Here is a 22,052-nt window from a genome sequence, read left to right on the forward strand (position 1 = left end):
ACTTCTTGTCCTATCCACTCCCACGCTGATGATACCACCCTGCACTTTTTCACGTCTTTTCATAGACGTCCAACCCTTCAGGAGGTAAACATGTCAAGCAGGGAAGCCACAGAACGCTTGACTTCTGATCTTTCTAAAATTTCTGAGTGGGGCAGAGCAAACTTAGTATTGTTCAATGGCTCAAAAACTCAATTCCTCCATCTATCAACTCGACACAACCTTCCAGACAACTATCCCCTCTTCTTCAATGACACTCAACTGTCCCCCTCTTCTACACTGAACATCCTCGGTCTGTCCTTTACTTATAATCTGAATTGGAAACTTCACATCTCATCTCTAGCTAAAACAGCTTCTATGAAGTTAGGTGTTCTGAGACGTCTCCGCCAGTTTTTCTCACCCCCCTAGCTGCTAACTCTGTACAAGGGCCTTATCCATCCATGTATGGAGTATGCTTTACATGTTCGGGGGATGTTCCACTCATACTGCTCTTCTAGACAGGGTGGAATCAAAAGGTTTTCGTCTCATCAACTCCTCTCCTCTAACTGACTGTCTTCAGCCTATCTCTCACCGCCGCACTGTTGCATATCTAGCTGTCTTCTACCGATATTTTCATGCTAACTGCTCTTCTGATCTTGCTAACTGCATGCCTCCTCTCCTTCCGCGGCCTCACTGCACAAGACTTTCTTCCTTCTCTCACCCTTATTCTGTCCACCTCTCTAACGCAAGAGTTAACCAGTATTCTCAATCATTCATCCCTTTCTCTGGTAAACTCTGGAACTCCCTACCTGCTTCTGTATTTCCACCTTCCTATGACTTGAATTCCTTCAAGAGGGAGGTTTCAAGACACTTATTCATCAATTTGTGACCACTGCTTTAACCTTTTTATGGGACTGGCATTTCAGTGGGCATTTTTTTTATTAGATTTTTGTTGCCCTTGGCCAGTGTCCTTCCTACATAAAAAAAAAAAAGAAGGAAAGGTAGATGTTGACAGACAGAGTTGAGAGAGTTTGACTAGACAAGGTGAAAGCATGGAGGTGCAGTTTTGGAGAACAATAGGAGAGACCCCCGTCAGATCTATAAGCCTTCTGAGGATTTAGGTCAGTGAGGGCATGGAAAACATCATTGCAAAGAATCTTAATAGGTAGCGTGAAGTAGTCAGTGGGTGGAGGAAAGGGAGGAACAAGCCCTGAATCATTCAAGGTAGAGTTACTACAGCTGCTCCAGCATCTCCTGTGACCACTTCTCCATCTCCATGGTTTTCTCTGTCCTCTGCCTTCACTACTCCTCCACCAACTCTCACCTCTCCTCCTCTCTCTACTACACAACATACTCCATCTGCATCTTCTTTTCACCATTCAAGTTTCAGGGTCACCATGCAAAAATGACATCCCTGCTTCCTTACAACACACAATGAGGCCACCACAGACTGTAGTCTCCTGGTGCAACACAGCAGGGACAGGGAAAATACTTCCCAGCCAAATAAAACTCTCACTTGGGCCTTTACTGCTCGCGCGATTACTCCCGCTTGCCTACTCCTGGCTCCGAGGAGTCTCCATGCCACACCCATAAAATTGGTAAAACAAAAATGCCATTTCCTTGGGAAAACTTAGAGGTGACCTTTGGCTGCTCTCAACTAAACAATACACTCCTTCCCGGGTGTGACCCAAGTCAGCTTCTGACCATCAGGCACAGTGACACTATTATGCCTCATTCTTCCCTCCAACCCCTTGATGACAATGGTATTGCCACAGTGTGCTGTGTCCAGGACACAGCACACACATCCCTGCACATGGAGCCACACAAACACATGCTGCCATCACAAAACAAACAGCAGCTACAACATGAGCCTAGCCAATGTGCCACTGGGCCAGCCCCACTGGTGCCAGCAACTGCTCCTGTGTGCATTCACTTCTCATCATACCATGTTGCTTTGAGGAAGCCAACATCCATCAGCACATACTACACACCTTGGGCCCAGCACTTGACAAATACTAACAGCTTGGCCAACATCGGCCCTAGCAATACTGAAGGTGCCCTCTGAGTGGCAAACAACAAAGCATCACAGGTAGCCTCACTCAATGTTGCCTCTCTACGCAGCGCTGTAATGCTCGTGTCAATAACATCATCACAACTCGCCCCGGAAGGAGGAATCGGGTGAGCAACATCATTAATCACCCCCACACCAAGGGATACAACACCAGCCATAACACTACTGAGGAAGGCCCCAGAAGAGAGGTCATCAGGCTTGACAACCTGACCCACTCAGTTACGCCCAGCAAACGTTGTCACACCCAACCACCAAACCGGCGCCAAACACTCCCGAGTCAACCTGATTCCAAAACATCCAAGCACCAGGCTGCTATGTGCTTCCAGCACCTGTGCCTTCTTAACTGTGGATGGCACATCAAAATGGAGCAACAAACTTCCATCCTCCTCTCTCCACCAGCTATTCACAATAGTGTTGCCCTCAACAAACTCTCCCCAACCCTCAACTTCCTTGCCATCCACTCTTGCCTTGGCAAGTAGTGGGACAGCACATATAGGAGGGACAGAACCCTCCTTAATTACACTGACAACTATTGCAGCAGCTGCTAGCATGGGTGGCTCACCACGTGAGCAAACACCTACTGTGTCTGGTCCAGGCAGGGGAGCAGCCTGCTACCCGCCTCCAGTGCATCCTGCAAGGGAGGAAACTCCCACCTCCCCAGCAGAGTCAGGAGTCTCTCCACCCTCAGCAACGACCCCTGACATACTGGACACTACAGACTGGGATGCAGACTTAACACTGGCGCCCACAGCCTCAACACCTGATTTTCATCGTTTCAAAATAAAAAAAAAACCACACCACCAACAACCTGAGTACAGGAACCCACATTCACTATTTTATTCTGCATACTTGATCTCTAAACTGAAACAGAGTAGTGGTTATCTTTTCCTCTAATCTGAATTACCTTTTGGTGAACAATAAAACCCATATAAATATTCTTATTTTTTTACTGAGAAAATGTAACACCAATTCAATGGCAAACATGATAAAAGTTAAAACAGACATTCCTCATAAAATCTAGACATATATAACAGAAAACATCAATTGGGTATAAAATTCCATGCTAACTCAAAAAAGAATGCTGTAAAAAAAATTAGTGGATGTGCCAATCTATTCTTGTATAATGTCCTTTAAACATCTTTCTGCCAACAGTATTCACTAAATTATCTATGGAACAAGCTGCATTACCAACTAACTCAATTCCTTTCACAACCTTGATGATGAATAGAAAAATGATCAGCCAATGTGAATTTTACACAGAAGTATAATTTACTTGGAATACTTGTCAATGGATACACTAACATCTTAATACAAAATGCAACAGACATACACATTTTCCTCTGAGTATCCTTTGAATTCTCTAGTTTATGTATGAACTACATAGCTATCACACAACCTAGTTTTCCAGGAAGCACAAACTCAAATCATTCAAACCAGGGGGAAGGAAGCAGCACTAGCAATACCACACATGTTATTGTTGTTGCGGTGCATTTTGACATACCCATCCAAGCCCCAAGTAGTGCCCCAGGAGTTCTTGACAAGCCAGTAAGGTGTGCCATCTTCATCCTTGCCATACCCCACCACAAGGACACCATGGTCAAGATTCTCAGCATTGCACTCTGGTTCACTGTAGACGCCTGCCAGGAGAAAATAAAAGACGTCATGCAAGAAGGAAAATGAGACAGTACAGGAAAAGTTCTAGCAAAATAACAAGCATGAGAACAAGTGGTAAAAGAAAGACATATTGAAAGTTTGCATTCATCTTTTTTTTTTTTGCAGAGAGAGAGAGAGAGAGAGAGAGAGAGGAGAGAGAGAGAGAGAGAGAGAGAGAGAGAGAGAGAGAGAGAGAGAGAGAGAGAGAGAGAGAGAGAGAGAGAGAGAGAGAGAGAGAGAGAGAGAGAGAGAGAGAGATAGTATGGTTATAACTGAATTTACTGCTCCTGGCCAGTCTAAAGGAGGGGAGTATTTGAGGCACCATAATATTACCAGAAAATGCCCTGATCTGATAAGAAATACATCATTGTTTTCAACATAAAAGTCTCTAATGAACAAAACTGCAATCTGATGTTGTGTAAGGGATGCACAAAAGGCTGTTTGAAAATGGGTATGTGGTGGTGCTTCCCTGTATACACACTTGACAGCATGTGATTTTTGGCCAGCTTGGTGGTTAAGCATTTGTGTGAATGTTATGGCTGTGAGTAGAGGAACACTGATGTACAAGATAATTAATATGAAGCAAAGTCCTACTCTAATTCAAACAATGCTGACAATAAAGTCAAATAAATGCAGCAACATGTCTACTAGGGTCACTTACCATGGTGATAAAACTGGAAGGATTCATGTGAAGCATCGATAGCCACAGATACAGGCCCCACTGTGGCTACTGCTTTCTTGAGTGCATGTTCACTGCCTTCACGGACATCTACAAAACCCTTGTCCTCTGCTCCAGCCGTTGTTGGGTTATAGCGGCAGTTATCATCCTAAAAATAGTGCAAGTTTGAGATACAATTAAAATAATATTAAACGATGTGGCATTCAGCTCATTGATACATTTAATCTGGAGTGAGTTAAATTAAATTTTTTGAACACAAGTGTAGTCACATCAAATGCCAAATAAAGTGACACAGCTATAAAATAACTAAACTCAGGATTGCCACCAAGCACAATCCCATGATGTCCATAAAGCAAAATAATATCAAATTCAGTATTTGACTCATTTCACAACTTATTTACAGTCCAACTGGATCATCATGGTAATGATTATATATATATATATATATATATATATATATATATATATATATATATATATATATATATATATATATATATATATATATATATATATATATATATATATATATATATAAAGTAATTTCATTCAGAATGCATTTATGTGCTGCTGAATGTAGCAATCACAAGTAAAAAGTGTTATAAAGATTTTAAATAAGCTTCTGGTTAAGTTCAATTTGTTTCATTAAGTTTTCACAAACACATCTGGGTTCTGTAATTCTGCAATTACTGTGGAGTCTCATTTCAATTAAAATTTCATTACTTATATATGAAATGAGCTATGGCATACAATACAAAAAAAAGTATTAAAGGAGCATGTGAGATGTAGCATGCAGAATATTCTTGACTATATATATATATATATATATATATATATATATATATATATATATATATATATATATATATATATATATATATACACACACACACACACACACACACACACACACACACACACATATAATGGAACCTCGGTTACTGAATACCTCCCTTTTCAAACAAATCGGTTTTCAAACAAAATTTTGAACTCATTATTGCTTCGGTTGCAGTACCATAATTCTGTTCAAGAACAAAGTTACTTGGTTTCAAATATCAAAAGACATAGCAAAAACATTTTCTTAGCTCAGGAGTAATCCTGAAGTATGTGTGGTTCTCTTGATGATCCCAACACCATCATTACTGCACAACTGCATTTTTCTAGTAGCTTTTCCTAGCAGCAAGATGTCTAAGTATTATGATCACCTTCATTTTGGTAGTAAGTGGGTTGCTCCCCTCTGTGTCCTGTAAGACTTCCCTCACTAGATAGGTTTAAACAGTACCTTCTGATGAGTTCTGTGTCACTAAGTCAATTTATTACATCCTTTCTGGATAAATAATTTGCGAGTTGGAGATGTGAAGCAGCCATCTTGGTTGTGGGGAGCATCTGTCATAAGCCACTAAGAGAGGGTAGACTGGTATCTGGGAACAGATTGATCCATTTTACACTGACTCCTATGGGAAAATAGTTTTGACTTTCAAACAGCATTCAGGAACTATATATATATATATATATATATATATATATATATATATATATATATATATATATATATATATATATATATATATATATATATATATATATATATATATATATATAAACAAGACAAGCTGTTAAATTTACATTCCTTAGATGTTGGTTTAGAAGAAATCTGATGTCTTAGAGTGGTATGGTGATTATAACAAGGGAAACATAAGCAAAATTCTTAGAATCAGTAACCAAGATAGAACAAGAAATAACAGCTTCAAGCTTGAAAAATTTGGATTTAGGAAAGAGACAAGAAGGAATTGGTTCTCAAATAGTGTGGTAGATGAGTGGAATGGAATCAGTAATCAGGTTGTTAGGGTTGAGTCAACAGAGAGCTTTAAGAGATTAGACAGATTTATGGATGGGGACAACAGGTGGAAAAAAGTAGGTATATTTCATACAGGCACTGCCACATGTAGGCCTGATGGCTTCTTGCAGCTTCCCTTATTTTATGTTCTTATACACACACACACACACACACACACACACTAAATGCCACCTAAGTCAGAGCCAAATATCTCAGATATTGGATAAGTCTGACACTTTTGTGCCCTCAAAAAAGTGTCATGTATTTCTAATTGCATACTTGTGCACACCTGACAGCTTGGATTGTTTTCTGAGATATATGGGGGAAGTTGGACACATGGATAGATGTTGGACAGGTATCTAATGTACTACTACTGTAGAGCACCACATCTTGTGTTATCTTGAGTTATCCAAATGAAGGAATGTGACAAAATAACCACATACTGAAATACTGAAATAACATTTGGTTTTAACACAATAACAAGAACAGAAGAAACTGGGGTGAGATGCATGGTGTTTTTGAAAGAGGCAAGTGTGGGAGGCAATAATGCAGTCAAAGCTGACAGTGCTTAAGAAAAACATTTTCAAGATGCACACCCCAGAAAAGATGAATACATATTTAAATATTAAACAGTAAATACATAATTTAAATATCAAATATTAACTTTCCTTTATACAGTGTGTAACACATAACTCCCTAGTGTTTGCAATAATATGCACACTTGAAACACTGCCCACTCTGACAACCTTTGCCCTGCTGTGTCACACACAACTGGTGTTCCTGCCTGACTCCTGTTGTGTTTGCTGGTTTTCATGATGACTTCTAAGGCTACATCTAATTTTCCCCTGATAACTCAGATTTTCAGATATCTTGTAAAGGCATTCTCCTTAATTAATCCGACTTACTGTGTGTCTGTAGTACATATGCCAAGGCCTGTTAGCCTATGCCTATAGGTGTGGAGTTGAAGCAGTTGTACACTAAGCACAAATATTGTTACTAATAATATCTCTCTCTCTCTCTCTCTCTCTCTACACACACACACACACACACACACACACGTTACTTTCTCAACTTAGATTAGAGCCTCACCTCAGCCTCATAGGGGTAGGAGAGCTCTGTGTCAATGCCACCATTGTCCTTGATATACTTGAAAGCATAGTCCATGAGGCCACCATTACATCCATTGTTGCCATACTTGGTTGAACAGTCAATCAGATTCTGCTCTGAGAGGCTCACCAGTTTTCCTGTCTGTCTGAAGTGTTGTCCTTCAAGTGACCCAGTCTAGAAAAAGAAACTTTTGAAACAAAGGACTGAAAAAGAGAAACAGATGGTTTTATACATCAAAGATTGCTTCACATGAGTGTTTGGAAAGTGAAATACATTTGACATCAGTCATTTGTTTAGATTTCAGATCTTCACAAGATTAAACCACATTAATTATTTATGATTACAAAATATTTGCTACATCAAAATTCTGACTACTGCTGAATAAAAAAAAAAATAAATAAATAAATAAAAATAATAATAATAAATAAAAAAAAATAAAAAAAAAAATAAAATAAATAAATAAATTCTCAAACTTTGCCAGCTGTTAAGTATACTGTCAAGTAAACCCCCTTAAATGACAAAAAATGTGTGTACTGATTGCAGTCTCAGGTTTTGAAATATATCAGATAATTTCAAAATCTCAATTGAGATTAAAATGAGTAGATAAATATTTTGGAAGCAAAGTGAGAAATATAAAGATAAAAGGCTCTACTCTAGTTCAACTGAGAATAAGAAAAAAGTAGATAGAGATTATAGAAGCAAAGTGAATGAGAAATATGAAGATAAAAGGCTATTAGAAGAATTTAGAGACAAGGGTGAGTGGGGGTATAAATGTGGAGAGGAAAGGGAATGAGGTAAGATATGGGTACTGAAAGGAGGGATACCAAGAGTGAAAGAGGCTGTGAAAGGATGAGACACACTCAAGTCCAATTACATGGATCCTAATTATGCAATCAGCAAAATATGAGTTATTAACATGGATGTTAAATCTACAGGACACTCTTCTAACAAAAGTATGCAGGCCACAGCCATCTTGTGTGTTTTGCTGTTTGAATGATAAAAATAATTAGGTGGCTGCAGCAGCTAGCAGCCACTGCAATTCATTCTACATTTGCAAATAAAGTACACTGAAATGTTGTCTATGTTGTCCTGATGATGTGATTAGTTACTGTGACAGTGCTGACAGCCTATCACCACATCCTGCCTAACATTTACTTGTAAACAAATATCATATGAGTTTTTGGAAAATTGTGTAATGTCTGAGAACATGCTAGTTATCCTATTCAGTCTCGGTAATCATGGGGACTTAACCCCTTCATACCAAGGACATACACATGTACGTGAGGCTGCCTGTGTTGTACACATGTACTACTGGGTACCTTACTTGGTAAACAAGTCTAAATGATAAAAACACAAACCTGTAGACCCCATTCTGCTTTTCACTTAAACATTGATTAAGGCAAAGGTCTCCTAGACACTCACTCTCACCCTCTCTATCCCCCACCACTACACACTCCTCACTTCTCTCTCTCTCTTGCATATTTCCTGTCCACCTCCTTTCCCCACTCTCCACTTCCAATAATTCCCTTTTTTATTGCCCTTCAGCCTGTCCATTCCTCCCAATCCCTACTTTTCCTTCTCTTCCTCACCATATTGTCTTTCTCCAGTCTTAACTCTTCCCCTTACTCTCCTCTCCTTTTTCTCTTCTTCCTTGTTTCTTTGGTTAGTCTTAATGAGTCCTTCATTCCACTTCTTGCTGCTGTGTGTGTGTGTCACTCACCTATGGTTGTCTGCTGGTCATCTAGCCAGCCATTACCCTTAAGATAGAGTTCAGAGTTCATAATGATTTATCTTTGGGTAGGACTGAGACAACACACAAACTGCACACTAAGACAGTGGGGCCACAACCTCTCAGGTTGTATCTCGTATCTACTTGTTGCTTGAACCCAGGCCTTCTCAGTTGTGAGCTGAGTGTGCTGACCACCATGCTACATGGTGTGTGTGTGTGTGTGTGTGTGTGTGTGTGTGTGTGTGTGTGTGTGTGTGTGTGTGTGTGTGTGTGTGTGTGTGTGTGTGTGTGTGTGTGTTTACTTAGTTTTTATCTATAGTGTTTTTACTCCTGGAAGAATGTTTAGGCATTGGTCAAATAGAGGTGTTAAACCTCATGTAAAAAAAAATTCTCTCTCTCTCTTTAGTAACAGGTTACCAATGGAGGAGGGAGGAAGGGAGAGAGAAGTGAGGTCACATGGTGGGAGAGAAGAGGGAAAGATGGATGTGCTCAGAAGCAGGGAGTGGAGAGAGAGAGAGAGAGAGAGAGAGAGAGAGAGAGAGAGAGAGAGAGAGAGAGAGAGAGAGAGAGAGAGAGAGAGAGAGAGAGAGAGAGAGAGAGAGAGAGAGAGAGAGAGAGAGAGAGAGAGTAATAATTTACACACACATTTTTTGGCCACTTGGTTGAGAGAGAGAGAGAGAGAGAGAGAGAGAGAGAGAGAGAGAGAGAGAGAGAGAGAGAGAGAGAGAGAGAGAGAGAGAGAGAGAGAGAGAGAGAGAGAGAGAGAGAGAGAGAGAGAGAGAGAGAGAGAGAGAGACATAGGGAGAGAACCTTCGTCTTTACCTGGAGCTTAACACTTAATGAAATGTAGAATGTATCAAATGTTTTGCATTTTCCTCACTCAGGCTTATACCATGTTAGAGTTTTCCTGATAGTACAATGTCAATTACTCTTAAATAAAAACTTAAGTTTCTTGTACATACATAATCCTCCACTTCTGAATAAAAATCTAAGAACTGAATCCTTTCACAAATGTTTATAATGACACTTGGCAGTGATACTGGCCTATAATTCAAAAGTTCTTTCATGTCTCCTCCTTCGTAAATTGAGATAATATCTGCTCTTTTCAAGTTTTAGGGGAACTTTACCTTTCTTTAAAGAAATTTCAATATTATGTCTGCTCTTTTCTAGTCTAAGGGAACTTTACCTTTCTTTAAAGAAATTTCAATATTATGTGTCTTCTTTTCTCTGTCAGGTGATTTCTGTATTAATTAACATTCTCACTCTATCTCATCTATCATTTCCCTGTTTTCACAAGTTCACATTCAAGTTAAAGGTCATTGTGTGTGTGTGTGTGTGTGTGTGTGTGTGTGTGTGTGTGTGTGTGTGTGTGTGTGTGTGTGTGTGTGTGTGTGTGTGTGTGTGTGTGTGTGTGTGTGTGTGTGTGTGTGTACCCAAACAATAAATCATACTTCCTGTGAATGTCACACTGTGTGAGCCTACATTTATAACAATATGCAATGGAGGTCATATCAGACTTTTCTTTATCTCTTATATGATGCCCATGTTTCCTTAACCATAAATGTTCCATATGCTAATAATACTTTCAATAACTGTGGATTTATCAACTGCTGTTTTCTAGAACCTAAACCCTGCAGTTGGGAAATGAATGGCATAAATATAATAGATGGGAATGACTGAACAATGGTAAAACTCACAGCAGAAAAGGACCAACAGGAGCCACACTGTCCCTGGTCCTTGACGGGGGTTACTGCACCTTTCTCCCTCCAATCCACACTCTTGGGCAACACAACATCATCATCGGGTTCAATAAAGCTGGCACCACTGAAGGGTCGGCTGGCCTTGTAACTTCCTACAGTTCGGTTCCAGCGGAATCCATTCATAGTTGTCACAAACTCATGATGGAGCTGCAAAGTAAACTTAATCTAAGACACCAAGCTACAACTACATTTTCAATTTCAGTAACTTAGTACACTAAGTAGACTAACATAATGCTTAGTTGTTAATGCACTAAATTTACAAATAAGGAGTTTCACTTAATCATAGAATATCTACAGAGAAGACTTAAGAAAGTTAAGAAGCTTTAACCTCAAAAAACAAAAGACTAATAATCACTACCTATGTGTGTATGTATGTGTAGGCAAGATGCTATACATGCAACACCTACAAGAGTGATGATCTGATAAACTTTTAAATTGATAACACAGATTAGCACACCTGAAGTATGTTGGGCCAAATGGTTTAGTATATGAAATTTTTGCAATAACTATTTATTTATTTTTTTCAAGAAAGACCATTTGGTCCATGAATGTTCCAGTACAAAGCACCAATGGCCCAACACTTCAGATATGCTAATTTATATAATTAATTTAAAAGCTTACTTGAATCATCACTCATGAAGGTGCAGCACAGATTATTTGTCATCTCAAAGCATGTATGGCATGTTACTGGCACGCGTGCATACACACACACACACACACACACACACACACACACACACACACACACACACACAGAGAGAGAGAGAGATGAACTGAAGATGCCAATCCTTGAAAAGGATAGTCTATAGGGAATAGAGTGGTACCTTGGTATATGTCCTTCATCTGTTCTGGATCCTTGGACTTGTACCAAACCAGACATATACCAAACAAATTTTTCCCATAAGAAATAAAGGGAAAATGATTAATCTGTTCCCATGAAGAGAGAGAAAAAACTATTATTGGCATATTATACAGTACATTGATGGAGTTGTATAAAAATAAGTTTGATACTAAAATACGTACTGCATTTAAGGGCATATAAGATGCACCCCTGTTTCAAGCATGGCATATTCAGGAAAAGATTTTTTATGTATTTAAACACATGACGTTTAAAACAAGCTAGCGGTACAGCTGAACAAAAAAGCAAGCAATCACAAGAGTAATAATATCCTACATGATTGCAGTAATAAAACAGAAGTAGTGGCCTATACTCTTTTTATTCTCAGATGAACATTTAGGCATTTTCTGAGATCTGTTAGCTACTTCAACACATCACACAACTGCTCTTAAATATATCAATTCTTTTTACTTTTTTATTGAAATTCAAGTATTAAATATGGATCAATTACTCATCAAACCATGCAGTGCTACGAATGGTTTGGGTTTTAGAATAATAAATAGTCCAGGTTTTACAGAATGCTTGACTTCTGATCTTTCTAAAATTTCTGGTTGGGGCAGAGCAAACTTGGTATTGTTCAATGCCTCAAAAACTCAATTCCTCCATCTATCAACTTGACACAACCTTCCAGACAACAATCCCCTCTTCTTCAATGACACTCAACTGTCCCCCTCTTCTACACTGAACATCCTCGGTCAGTCCTTTACTTATAATCTGAACTGGAAACTTCACATCTCATCTCTAGCTAAATCAGCTTCTATGAAGTTAGGCATTCTGAGATGTCTCTGTCAGTTTTTCTCAACCCCCCCCCCAGCTGCTAACTCTGTACAAGGGCCTTATCCGTCCATGTACGGAGTATGCTTCACATTTCTGGGGGGGTTCCACTCATACTGCTCTTCTAGACAGGGTGGAATCAAAAGGTTTTCGTCTCATCAACTCCTCTCCTCTAACTGATTGTCTTCAGCCTCTCTCTCACTGCCGCAACGTTGCATGTCTAACTGTCTTCTACCGTTATTTTCATGCTAACTGCTCTTCTGATCTTGCTAACTACATGCCTCCCCTCCTCCCGCGGCCTCGCTGCACAAGACTTTCTTCTCTCTCACCCCTATTGTGTCCACCTCTCTATTGCAAGAGCTAACCAGTATTCTCAATCATTCATCCCTTTCTCTGGTAAACTCTGGAACTCCTTGCCTGCTTCTGTTTCTACCTTCCTATGACTTGAATTCTTTCAAGAGGGAGGTTTCAAGACACTTATCAATTTTTTGACTACTGCTTTGACCCTTTTATGGGACTGGCATTTCAATGGGCATTTTTTTTGTTGGATTTTTGTTGCCCTTGGCCAGTGTCCTTCCTACAAAAAAAAAAAAAAAAAATCACATTTGACAACATAGCTTTGCAATGTTGTCATTTTGGTCGAGCATCCAGGGTGCTTATTGGTAGGGTTAGATGACTCAGGTCAGAGAGAGGGATGGCTCAGCCTCTTGAGGGATACTCCCAAGATGGAAGCAACTTCCAAGTGCTCATCTGTTCTTCACAGCCATGAGAAAGAACTTATTTACAACAAGAATAAGTATTTTTAGAAGAGAAGGGCCAGCAGAGGTCCTAACGTAACCTAACCATGCATCACATCCTCCAGAGCAATAGCTTGAACAGCCAGACACTAATGCTAATGAGACGCCATTGTGACGAATCTGCTGTCCCAAATAGAGATTACGCAAAACAATTACCATGAACAAATAAATAATAGAAAAATTATTCACACAGTATCATACAATACAGAGAGAGAGAGAGAGAGAGAGAGAGAGAGAGAGAGAGAGAGAGAGAGAGAGAGAGAGAGAGAGAGAGAGAGAGAGAGAGAGAGAGAGAGAGAGAGAGAGAGAGAGAGAGAGAGAGAGAGGAGGAGGTAGGACAGTTGCCTATCCTTTCCACCAATGTGTTAAAACTGATAACTGGTCCTGTAGAGACCCAGCAACGCAGCTCATAGGGAATTCCCTTACTCAGCCAATGCCCAAGTGTTTTTTTCCAGGAGTAAAAACACTATAGTCACAGAGGTGTGACAAAGAAAGCAATTCAGCTGCCGAGATGTCATTTCCATTTTCAACACTTCCTTACATCAAAGTATGGTTGAAAAATATGATATAGCACCCTTGCCTATAATACGGTAGTGTAAATCTTCAGCTGTACAGATGAAAGAAATATCAAAATTAAATCTACAGGAGGCCTCACATTGGCATATAAGATGCAGGATGATTTTTTGAGCCATTTTTATGAAAAAGGTGGATCTTATATGCTGTCAAATACAGTAAATACAAAAGCAATTAGATGAAATAAATGAAAATTTAACCTCACTTTACCTTGCTGAGAAGATTCAAGTGCCTACTAGGATGGTGCTGAGAAGGGAGATGCTACTGTTTGGAAAGAGTCATTAACTTTCTCAGAATTCATGGTTAATGAATTTACTAAAAATTTATGCAAAAAACAAAAAAATCACGTGAAAATTCATAGTTATAGTGTGGGTTGTTCACTAAATGGTAACAATGGGCACACTGATGCTCATGGAGCAGTTGTGACTTTGTCTCAAGAGGTAAACAAGGGTAGGGCACGGTGTTGTGACTCTGACCCATACAAGTTCTACCACATGAATTTTATTCTAAACAAAGGTCATATACCAAGCAAACTTTCCTGCATCCAAACAGGACGTATACCAAGCTAGTCTTATTTCAAAGCGAATGTATACCAAAGCACCACTGTATACAGAATTACAGGAGAAATTGTCTTTCAGTTCTGTCTACCAATATGTACCTCTCCTTCCTGCTAGAAGTTTACCTACATTTACCCTGCTTCTAAAAGATTACTGCTCTAACCCTTCATACTATGGTCTTATTGCTTTAATCTCTTGACTTTCCAAGATTTTTTATTAACCTATTCTCAACAGCAAGATTCTTAAACATCTATTACTTTACAACCTTATATCTGATTGCCAGAATGGGTTCCATTCGTGACTAAATCTTGGGCATCCTCTTTTAGAAATTATGATAAAACTTTCATTGTTGCCTTAGACATATCAAAAGCATCAGAGTCTGACACAAAACTTCAATTTCCAAACTATTCTCCAACGTCTTCCATCATTTTCTCTGTAATTTCCTTTCTGAATGTTCTATTGCCACTGCTGTTCATGTTCTTCCCCTATTGCCACTGTTGGAGGCAATGTTATTATGTTCTTTCCTAAGTCTATAAACGGCAGCATTTCTCAGGGATTAGTTTTGTCACCTACCTTATCCTATCCACTCCTATACTAAGGATATCAATCAGCACTTCCCCATCCCCTGAACTCTTCCAAACCTCACCTTTTCTTCTATTACCTTGAGTATTGTTATTATAATTCTTGCTATTTCATTGCAGTCTGCTTTGTTATCCTTCTTATTTTTATTACTGTACTCTGAATAGTTTCTATTAGTTCATAATCACTACCTGAAAAGCTTTGCTTTATATAGGCAAGCTGCATTAGATATTATATCTTTTCTTCCAATTGTACAAACAAATCAGTTATGGTATAAATAAATGTTTCAAGTGTTTCACTAAAACCTAAGTGCCTAAGGCCACTGATAGCAGACCCCTTTCTTTTCTCTTACTTCCTCTATCCTTAATTTCAATCAAAAGCTGGCTGCTGCATCTATTTATGCAATAATATGACTTACCCTTGTGCCCTTGCTTGCATCTTCAGAGTTTTTACCACCTGGCTAAGACTTCATTGTCATTCTCACTCACCTGTGCTATGAGTGAATCTCATCTAACTCCTCCAACTATGTAAGATTCTCCAACTATCTGACTTCAAAAGTGGAGCGCATTCTCATACATTTCTCCCTTGCTGAAATTTCCATACCTTGATATTTTAATGTTCACCAACTTTGCAAATCATCATGTTTCACTTACCAACCAGGTGATCAACCCTACAATTTGCTAATTTATATAATCTGAAGCAATTACTATAGCACCCTACCCACATTCCTGACAACTTTGGAGATACAGTAATCACTCAATAAACCAGCTAAATTTGACGGAAGAGTGATCAGTTTATCCAATCTGACCAATTGTCCAATGCTAATTTGGTATATTGATATTGTCATGTTATTGGCCGAGTTTACCTTGAATGGGATCACGTTTTCTTAGTGTCCCCATGTTCCGGTTACCTGCCATTCGGACATTATCCTTATTATTGTTATAAGTAGTGTAAGGCTTATTTACCCATTTTATATCATGTAGTATTATCCTCTTCATAATTTAAGTTCTCTATATCTTTGTACGTATAAGGAAGTAAGTACAATTGAGGTGAAATACGTTGAAAACGAGGGGAGCTTGAGTGGGCAACAACACATTCCAAGGAGGGGAAAAGGCAGAGCGCCTTGGGAAGTGAAGTAGGGAGGAAGGTGGCGTCTCTCAGGGAAGGATTTTGGTGTGGATTGGTGATGGAGTGAGTTTGTGGAGGTATTAGTGGTGTAGCGGTATAACCTTGATATCCAGGATCAGGTTAGTGAGTCTTTTGTGGTACCAAGAGCTCTTGTCCGCTGAAATTCGGTTGTTGAGTTGTGCCGGTGACGCTGTTGGAAGGGGTCATAGGTCAAATTGGCAGCCATTTTGTGAGTGGAGGTTGTGGTGTTAACCTTGGAAGTTGGTGTTGTGGTGTATTGGTGATTTTGGGGTTGATGTTATGGTGTTATGGGCAATCTTTGGTGATAATGGTAATCTCTTGTGAGGCTTGAGGAGGTGAAATACGGGAATTATTGTCTGGGGACGCGGTAGTGGTGTCTGAGTAAATTCCTGCGGTTGAGGGGAAATATTTCTGTGACTGGTGGAGGTGTAAACGGGTTCTGGTGACGTGGGAAGAGACGAGAACGTCATGTAGTAACGTGTACTACCTCATGTTGTTTGTGAATTATTATTAGTATTAATATATGTGCTTGTGACATAGAATAATCGTGTTTTCTACTCCCCCAACAACAATCTGGTATTAGAGGTAATTCCAGGTGTGCTGAGTCGAGGTAAAGGTGGAGTGAGAGATAGTTCTGACGATTTCGGATAGGTCGGGTAGGCACTCGAAGCCTTTAAAAATCCAGACCTTTAAAACTTTCCGGGATCAGTGTAACGTCCACTTTCTTGGAGAGATAACCGGGATCGTACGATCGCAGGTAAGTAGGCGATCGTGACAATATTGATAGCTTTGTTTGGTTGGATATCCACTGCCAAAACTTAATTTTATTTATACTTACAAAGGCTATTTACTGTAAACTATTTATGATAAAAATTTCATTAACATTGGTGTCACTGCCACACAATTAGCTATGTCCAAAGTACAATAACACTAAAAAATTTCCTCATCTTTCTCTGTCTGTCTCTCTCTCTCTCTCTCTCTTACACACACACACACACACACACACACAAACATACACACACACACACACAACTGCACAAAAACACAAGCATGTACTCACCATATCACCATATTTATTCATCTTAAGTCTGTAGGTTTTCTGGCCATTTGCATAAAGCTTGTTGTGAACAGCAATCTTGTGCTTGTTTTCAGTGAAGATTTTCATGCGGAATGTATCTTCCACCTTACTTGAGTACTTTTTGCCATGTTCCAACTGAAGGATGAAAAGTTTATGGCAGATCATCCAGGAAGAATCGAATATGCTATCAGAAAATCCTTAGGAACTGATTTTTAACATAAAAATATCAAATGAAAGAGTTCATATCAAATAAGACAAGCTGAATAAGGATATAGAGTTACCTTGATTAAAGAATATGTGGTAAAATCAAGGCAATGCATAAGGTAACCACAAAAAAAGAGAAAGCAAGATGATGTTTGTCATAAAGCATGTCCAGTGCAAAAGTAAATTTATCCAGACATTTAGTGAAAACTGGTTGACACAACTCAAAAAAATATAACTGTAGGATTGTGATAACAGATATGGCATCTCTGAATAAGATAGAACAAAATGTGAAAGACAAAACTTTAAATATGGAGAACTCCATCTGTTACATATTGTGCATTACCCACTAAAACCACAACATTCTCTTCACTTTAAGCAAAAATAAAAGAGTTCAAATATTTACTAATAAATATAACCATTTACAACTATGTAATAGACTATCAAGACTAAAGCACTTCATTATTCATTATTCAAAAATCTCCATCAAGTTTGTGCTTTAAAATTTATCTTAAAAAAAAAAAAAAAAAAAAAAAAAAAAAAAAAACATCCCAGAGTAATATCAGTCATATTTGGAACTAGTCAGATGTCATCTAGATAATACTGTGCAGTTCTGGCTACCATATTACAGGAAGTACATACAGTGACTGGCACCTCAGTGGGTCTTTCTTTTCCTTTTCTTTTTACTGCTACTTCCTTTGCTATTCTTTTCTTTTTCTTTCTTTTTTTAAATGTCTGAATGCCTTTCTTAGAATAAAGCCTGGGGAGAAAGACTTATTTCACTAAATTCCTCTCAGCTGAAAGTCCTTATGATGATGACAATCCTGTAGTAACCTATAATTTTAGATAAGTATTATTTTGGTTCCTGCTCGTCACTTTCTTCTAAATAATATTTTATAATATCATTTTGAGAAAGCTAAATGTTCAAATAAAACTTCAAATCCTCATATAGTATCCCTTACTCACTAAATAAAAAAAAAAAAACTCATCCTGCTAGGAAGTTGTCACTGAGCTAGTAAGCAGTGTGTGTGTGTGTGTGTGTGTGTGTGTGTGTGTGTGTGTGTGTGTGTGTGTGTGTGTGTGTGAACTACTTGGGCATGTGCAGTAAAGAAATCAGTCAATTAACTCATCTATGTAACCAATGTTGCTGCATTACTGAAGTACCAACTTACCTTGAAGGATTCCCACTCCTCCATAACTACTGAGAAGAAAGATACGGCAGAGGCTGATGCCACAGCCCCCAAAAACACCACAGCTACACTCAGTCTCATCTGTGAGGAATGAAACATGATATTAATGAAAATATTCATGTCACCATTGACATTTTTATCACAAAGCTATTACTTCTTGCTCTTTCTCATACTACATATTCCTGTTGGATGACAGATTCAAAACTTCTCTTAGGTCAGTACCTATCACTGTCAAGTGAGCAGACTTTAAAAAATTCATCCCAACTGTCTTTGCTAGGCTAAGAATTTTAATTAAATGCCTTTTTGCTATAAGCTAAACACACAATAGTCCAATTACTTCCAGTTTGCAACTGGAGTCTTTGTAACCTCATTGCTGATTGGTCAGTGGCTCTGTCAGACAGTTTCCCACTTAATCCAGATGTAACATTTTTCACATTACATATAAAAAGCACACATATACAAAAATGGCCAAATCAACAACTGATAATGATTTCTAATATCATATAAATTATATTTCAATAATGAGTTTACAACTTCTTTGTGCCATCTTTATATAGCAATAAAATGCTATGGCAGGTATTTAACAAGGGTCACTGCAAACTCACTGCAGAATGTCCACCAAGAGCAATTAGTAGTGTCTTAACAGACAACTATCAACTTCAACTCTCTCTATAACTTGAAATTTTCTTGACTGAATAATCTGTTACAGGTATTAATCAAGAGTATATATAATTCTGCATCTAAAGGCATATGTCCAGTCTCACTGAGATAACATTTAATGGTGGACTTCTTTGACAACCATAGATTGTTCAACAGCTGCCAGCATGGTTTCCTCAAAGTTCAGTCATGCTTATCACAAATGCTGGCATATAAGTAATTTCTGCTAGATAGCCTGGAAGAGAGGAGCAAAGTAGACATGGTATATCTTGACTTTGCTGATGACACTTGGGTAGCAAGGAAAGTGAATCTACAAAATGTTGACCTACTGCAATAGAACCTCAGCAAAATATATTTGTGGATATTCTTACCCAGTTGGCTACCCTGTCATTTTCAGCAGTATGGCTTGTGAATACTGACTAGTATAATGATTTAAATGGATACCCTTCAGGGCAGCTCATATCTGCAGGCATGCCAGCTCATTGCCTAGTGTTTGGTAAAACAAAGTTGGCTTGAAGGAGGGAATGAGTTATGTGCCTTAAGCAGAATTTACACAACTACGCAAACAATGGTGGCAGTGTAACTCAATATAGTCAGAGGATATGGCTTAGGTGAGTGTAAAGACTTTTTATTTAAATGGTGCAAAGGAGTCAGCTCCAACAGCACTATTAGGTAGGGAGTTTCAGAAATCTATGCATCTCAGATTAAAAACCTGCATCTGCACTCTACCAATATGTGGGGCTTGGGGATTTTGAATCAGTGACCTCTGGTGCAAGTTAATGGAGAGACTGTAAAGAGGTCATGTGGTAGTATTGTTGAGTGGTGGTGAAAAATCTTCCAGTATTCAATGAGACTGGCTCTAATAAGCCTTCCCTGCACGGATTACAACTTGAGAAACTTCAAGTATGTGGGTGATTTCATCCACTGGCACAAACCCCGAGACAAAACTGTCCAAGAAAGATTGATGAAGAGGAGGATATTTCCTGGTGAGCACTGTATTGGATTGCCAATTGAGGAGAGATAGGTTAAAATCGCCTAGGATAATTACTTATTTAGCTGGACAGAAGTTCAGGAGAAAGTTTAAGAGTGCAAGGTTGTCATTTTCAGTGTGGGATGGGGAACAGTACACTACAATTATGTATTGGGTGAGATCAAGTAGATGGATACCGCAGACATTATCACAGTCAATGTTAACTTTTATAAAACTAAAACAACTTTTTTATGTACAAGCAAACTCATGTTTGTTGGTATTTACTTTCATGGTGGTCGTTCATATTTGGACAAAGGAGTCTGGGATTTCAGGTAAGAGCCAGGATTCAACAACACAAAAGACATCCAGTTCATTTGCTGCTATGAAGTCGGAGATTAAGTGTATCTTATTCATAAAACTATTCACATCACTTATTACTTAATATTGTATTTCAGAGTTGGCCTTGAGGACTGCAGGTTCATTGGTTTAAATTTCCAGTGTTATTATTTACTTCAGTATGGATGGCAGGCTACTCGGAAAAAATGGCACTGGAAAGAATGGCACAGGAAAAAATGGCACATTGTTTAGCCTAGGAAAAAATGGCACACAAGCATATACACCGATATATAATTATTATTATATTATAATAATATAATATTATATAATAATATAATTATTATTATATATTATATATTATATATAATTATTATTATGTTATAAGTGTTCGAAGCCTATATTGTTATGTTATAAGTGTTCGAAGCCTATATTGTTATGTTATAAGTGTTCGAAGCCTATATTCGAAATCGATCAGAAGTTTTCTTGGCTCACGTTGTGAATAATTTGATTAGTGGACTCTGTGGACTTTTTTTGCGATGGAAATTATCGAAAGCAACAAGGGAGGTCTCAAACTGTGTTACAGTGGATACATGTATACCAAGCAGTGGTCAAGAGGTGAAACGGTGCGGTGGAGGTGTGTCAAGCGAACACTTTCATGTAAAGGGGCATTAACAACATCTCTTCAAAATGAAAACCCAACACTTTTAACAGAACACAATCATGATGGTGACGAAAGTGCTACTGAAGCAGCCAAGTGTAAGTCTAGAATGAAAACATTAGCAAAAACTACCAGAGATAAACCTGGTCAAATATACGCCCAAAATGCCTTAACCATGAGAACCCAAGCGCAGGCTCATTTCGTATCACAAGAACATTGTAAACGACTGATTCAGCATCACCAAAGCGCCAATCAGCCTCGCGACCCTGCTTCATTACAGGAACTTGTTATCTCGGGAGAATGGGCATCAACAGGTGGACCAGAACCACAACCGTTCCTGATTTATGACAATGGTCAAGACAGTAACAATCGCATTATTGTTTTTGCAAGTGAACAGACCCTACGACATTTAGCAAAATCAGACATCTGGATGATGGATGGAAATTTTGCCATGGCCCCTCCTAAGTTTACACAATTGTATGTAATTCGTGTTCCTCTCGGAAACACTGCTGTCTCCGTTGTTTATGCATTCCTTCAACACAAGACTCAAAACACCTATGAACAACTTTTTACGGCAGTTCTTGAGAAATGTGCAGAGTACCACCTGTATCCAGACCCTAGAACCGTTATGCTTGACTTTGAACAAGCAACTCTACAGGCCATCACGGCAATACTGGGATCGGAAGTTACTATTTGTTGCTGCTTCTACCATCTGACACAGTCATCATGGAGAAAAATACAAGAGTTAGGGCTGGCAACTGTGTACAAGGAAAATGAGGATATAAAGTTGTTCTGTGCTATGGTCGACAGTTTAGCTTTCCTT

General features: G+C 38.7%; 1 protein-coding gene across 3 annotated transcripts in view; it reads right to left on the reverse strand.

Moving 5' to 3' along the window:
* Window positions 1-2,978: 2,978 nt before the first annotated feature.
* LOC135100450 (procathepsin L-like) overlaps window positions 2,979-22,052 on the reverse strand; it is a 52,457-nt gene continuing 33,383 nt past the window's right edge. For all 3 annotated transcript variants that reach the window (XM_064003353.1, XM_064003352.1, XM_064003354.1), the window contains 6 exons: window positions 18,591-18,689; window positions 17,200-17,352; window positions 10,750-10,959; window positions 7,306-7,497; window positions 4,362-4,527; window positions 2,979-3,684 (listed from right to left, as the gene is read on the reverse strand). In XM_064003353.1, coding sequence (XP_063859423.1) covers window positions 3,476-3,684; window positions 4,362-4,527; window positions 7,306-7,497; window positions 10,750-10,959; window positions 17,200-17,352; window positions 18,591-18,689 — 1,029 coding nt within the window. In that variant the 3' untranslated portion in view covers window positions 2,979-3,475. The remainder of the gene's footprint in view (window positions 3,685-4,361; window positions 4,528-7,305; window positions 7,498-10,749; window positions 10,960-17,199; window positions 17,353-18,590; window positions 18,690-22,052) is intronic.

Source organism: Scylla paramamosain, chromosome 5 (genome assembly GCF_035594125.1).
Source record: "Scylla paramamosain isolate STU-SP2022 chromosome 5, ASM3559412v1, whole genome shotgun sequence".
NCBI lineage: Eukaryota > Metazoa > Arthropoda > Malacostraca > Decapoda > Portunidae > Scylla > Scylla paramamosain.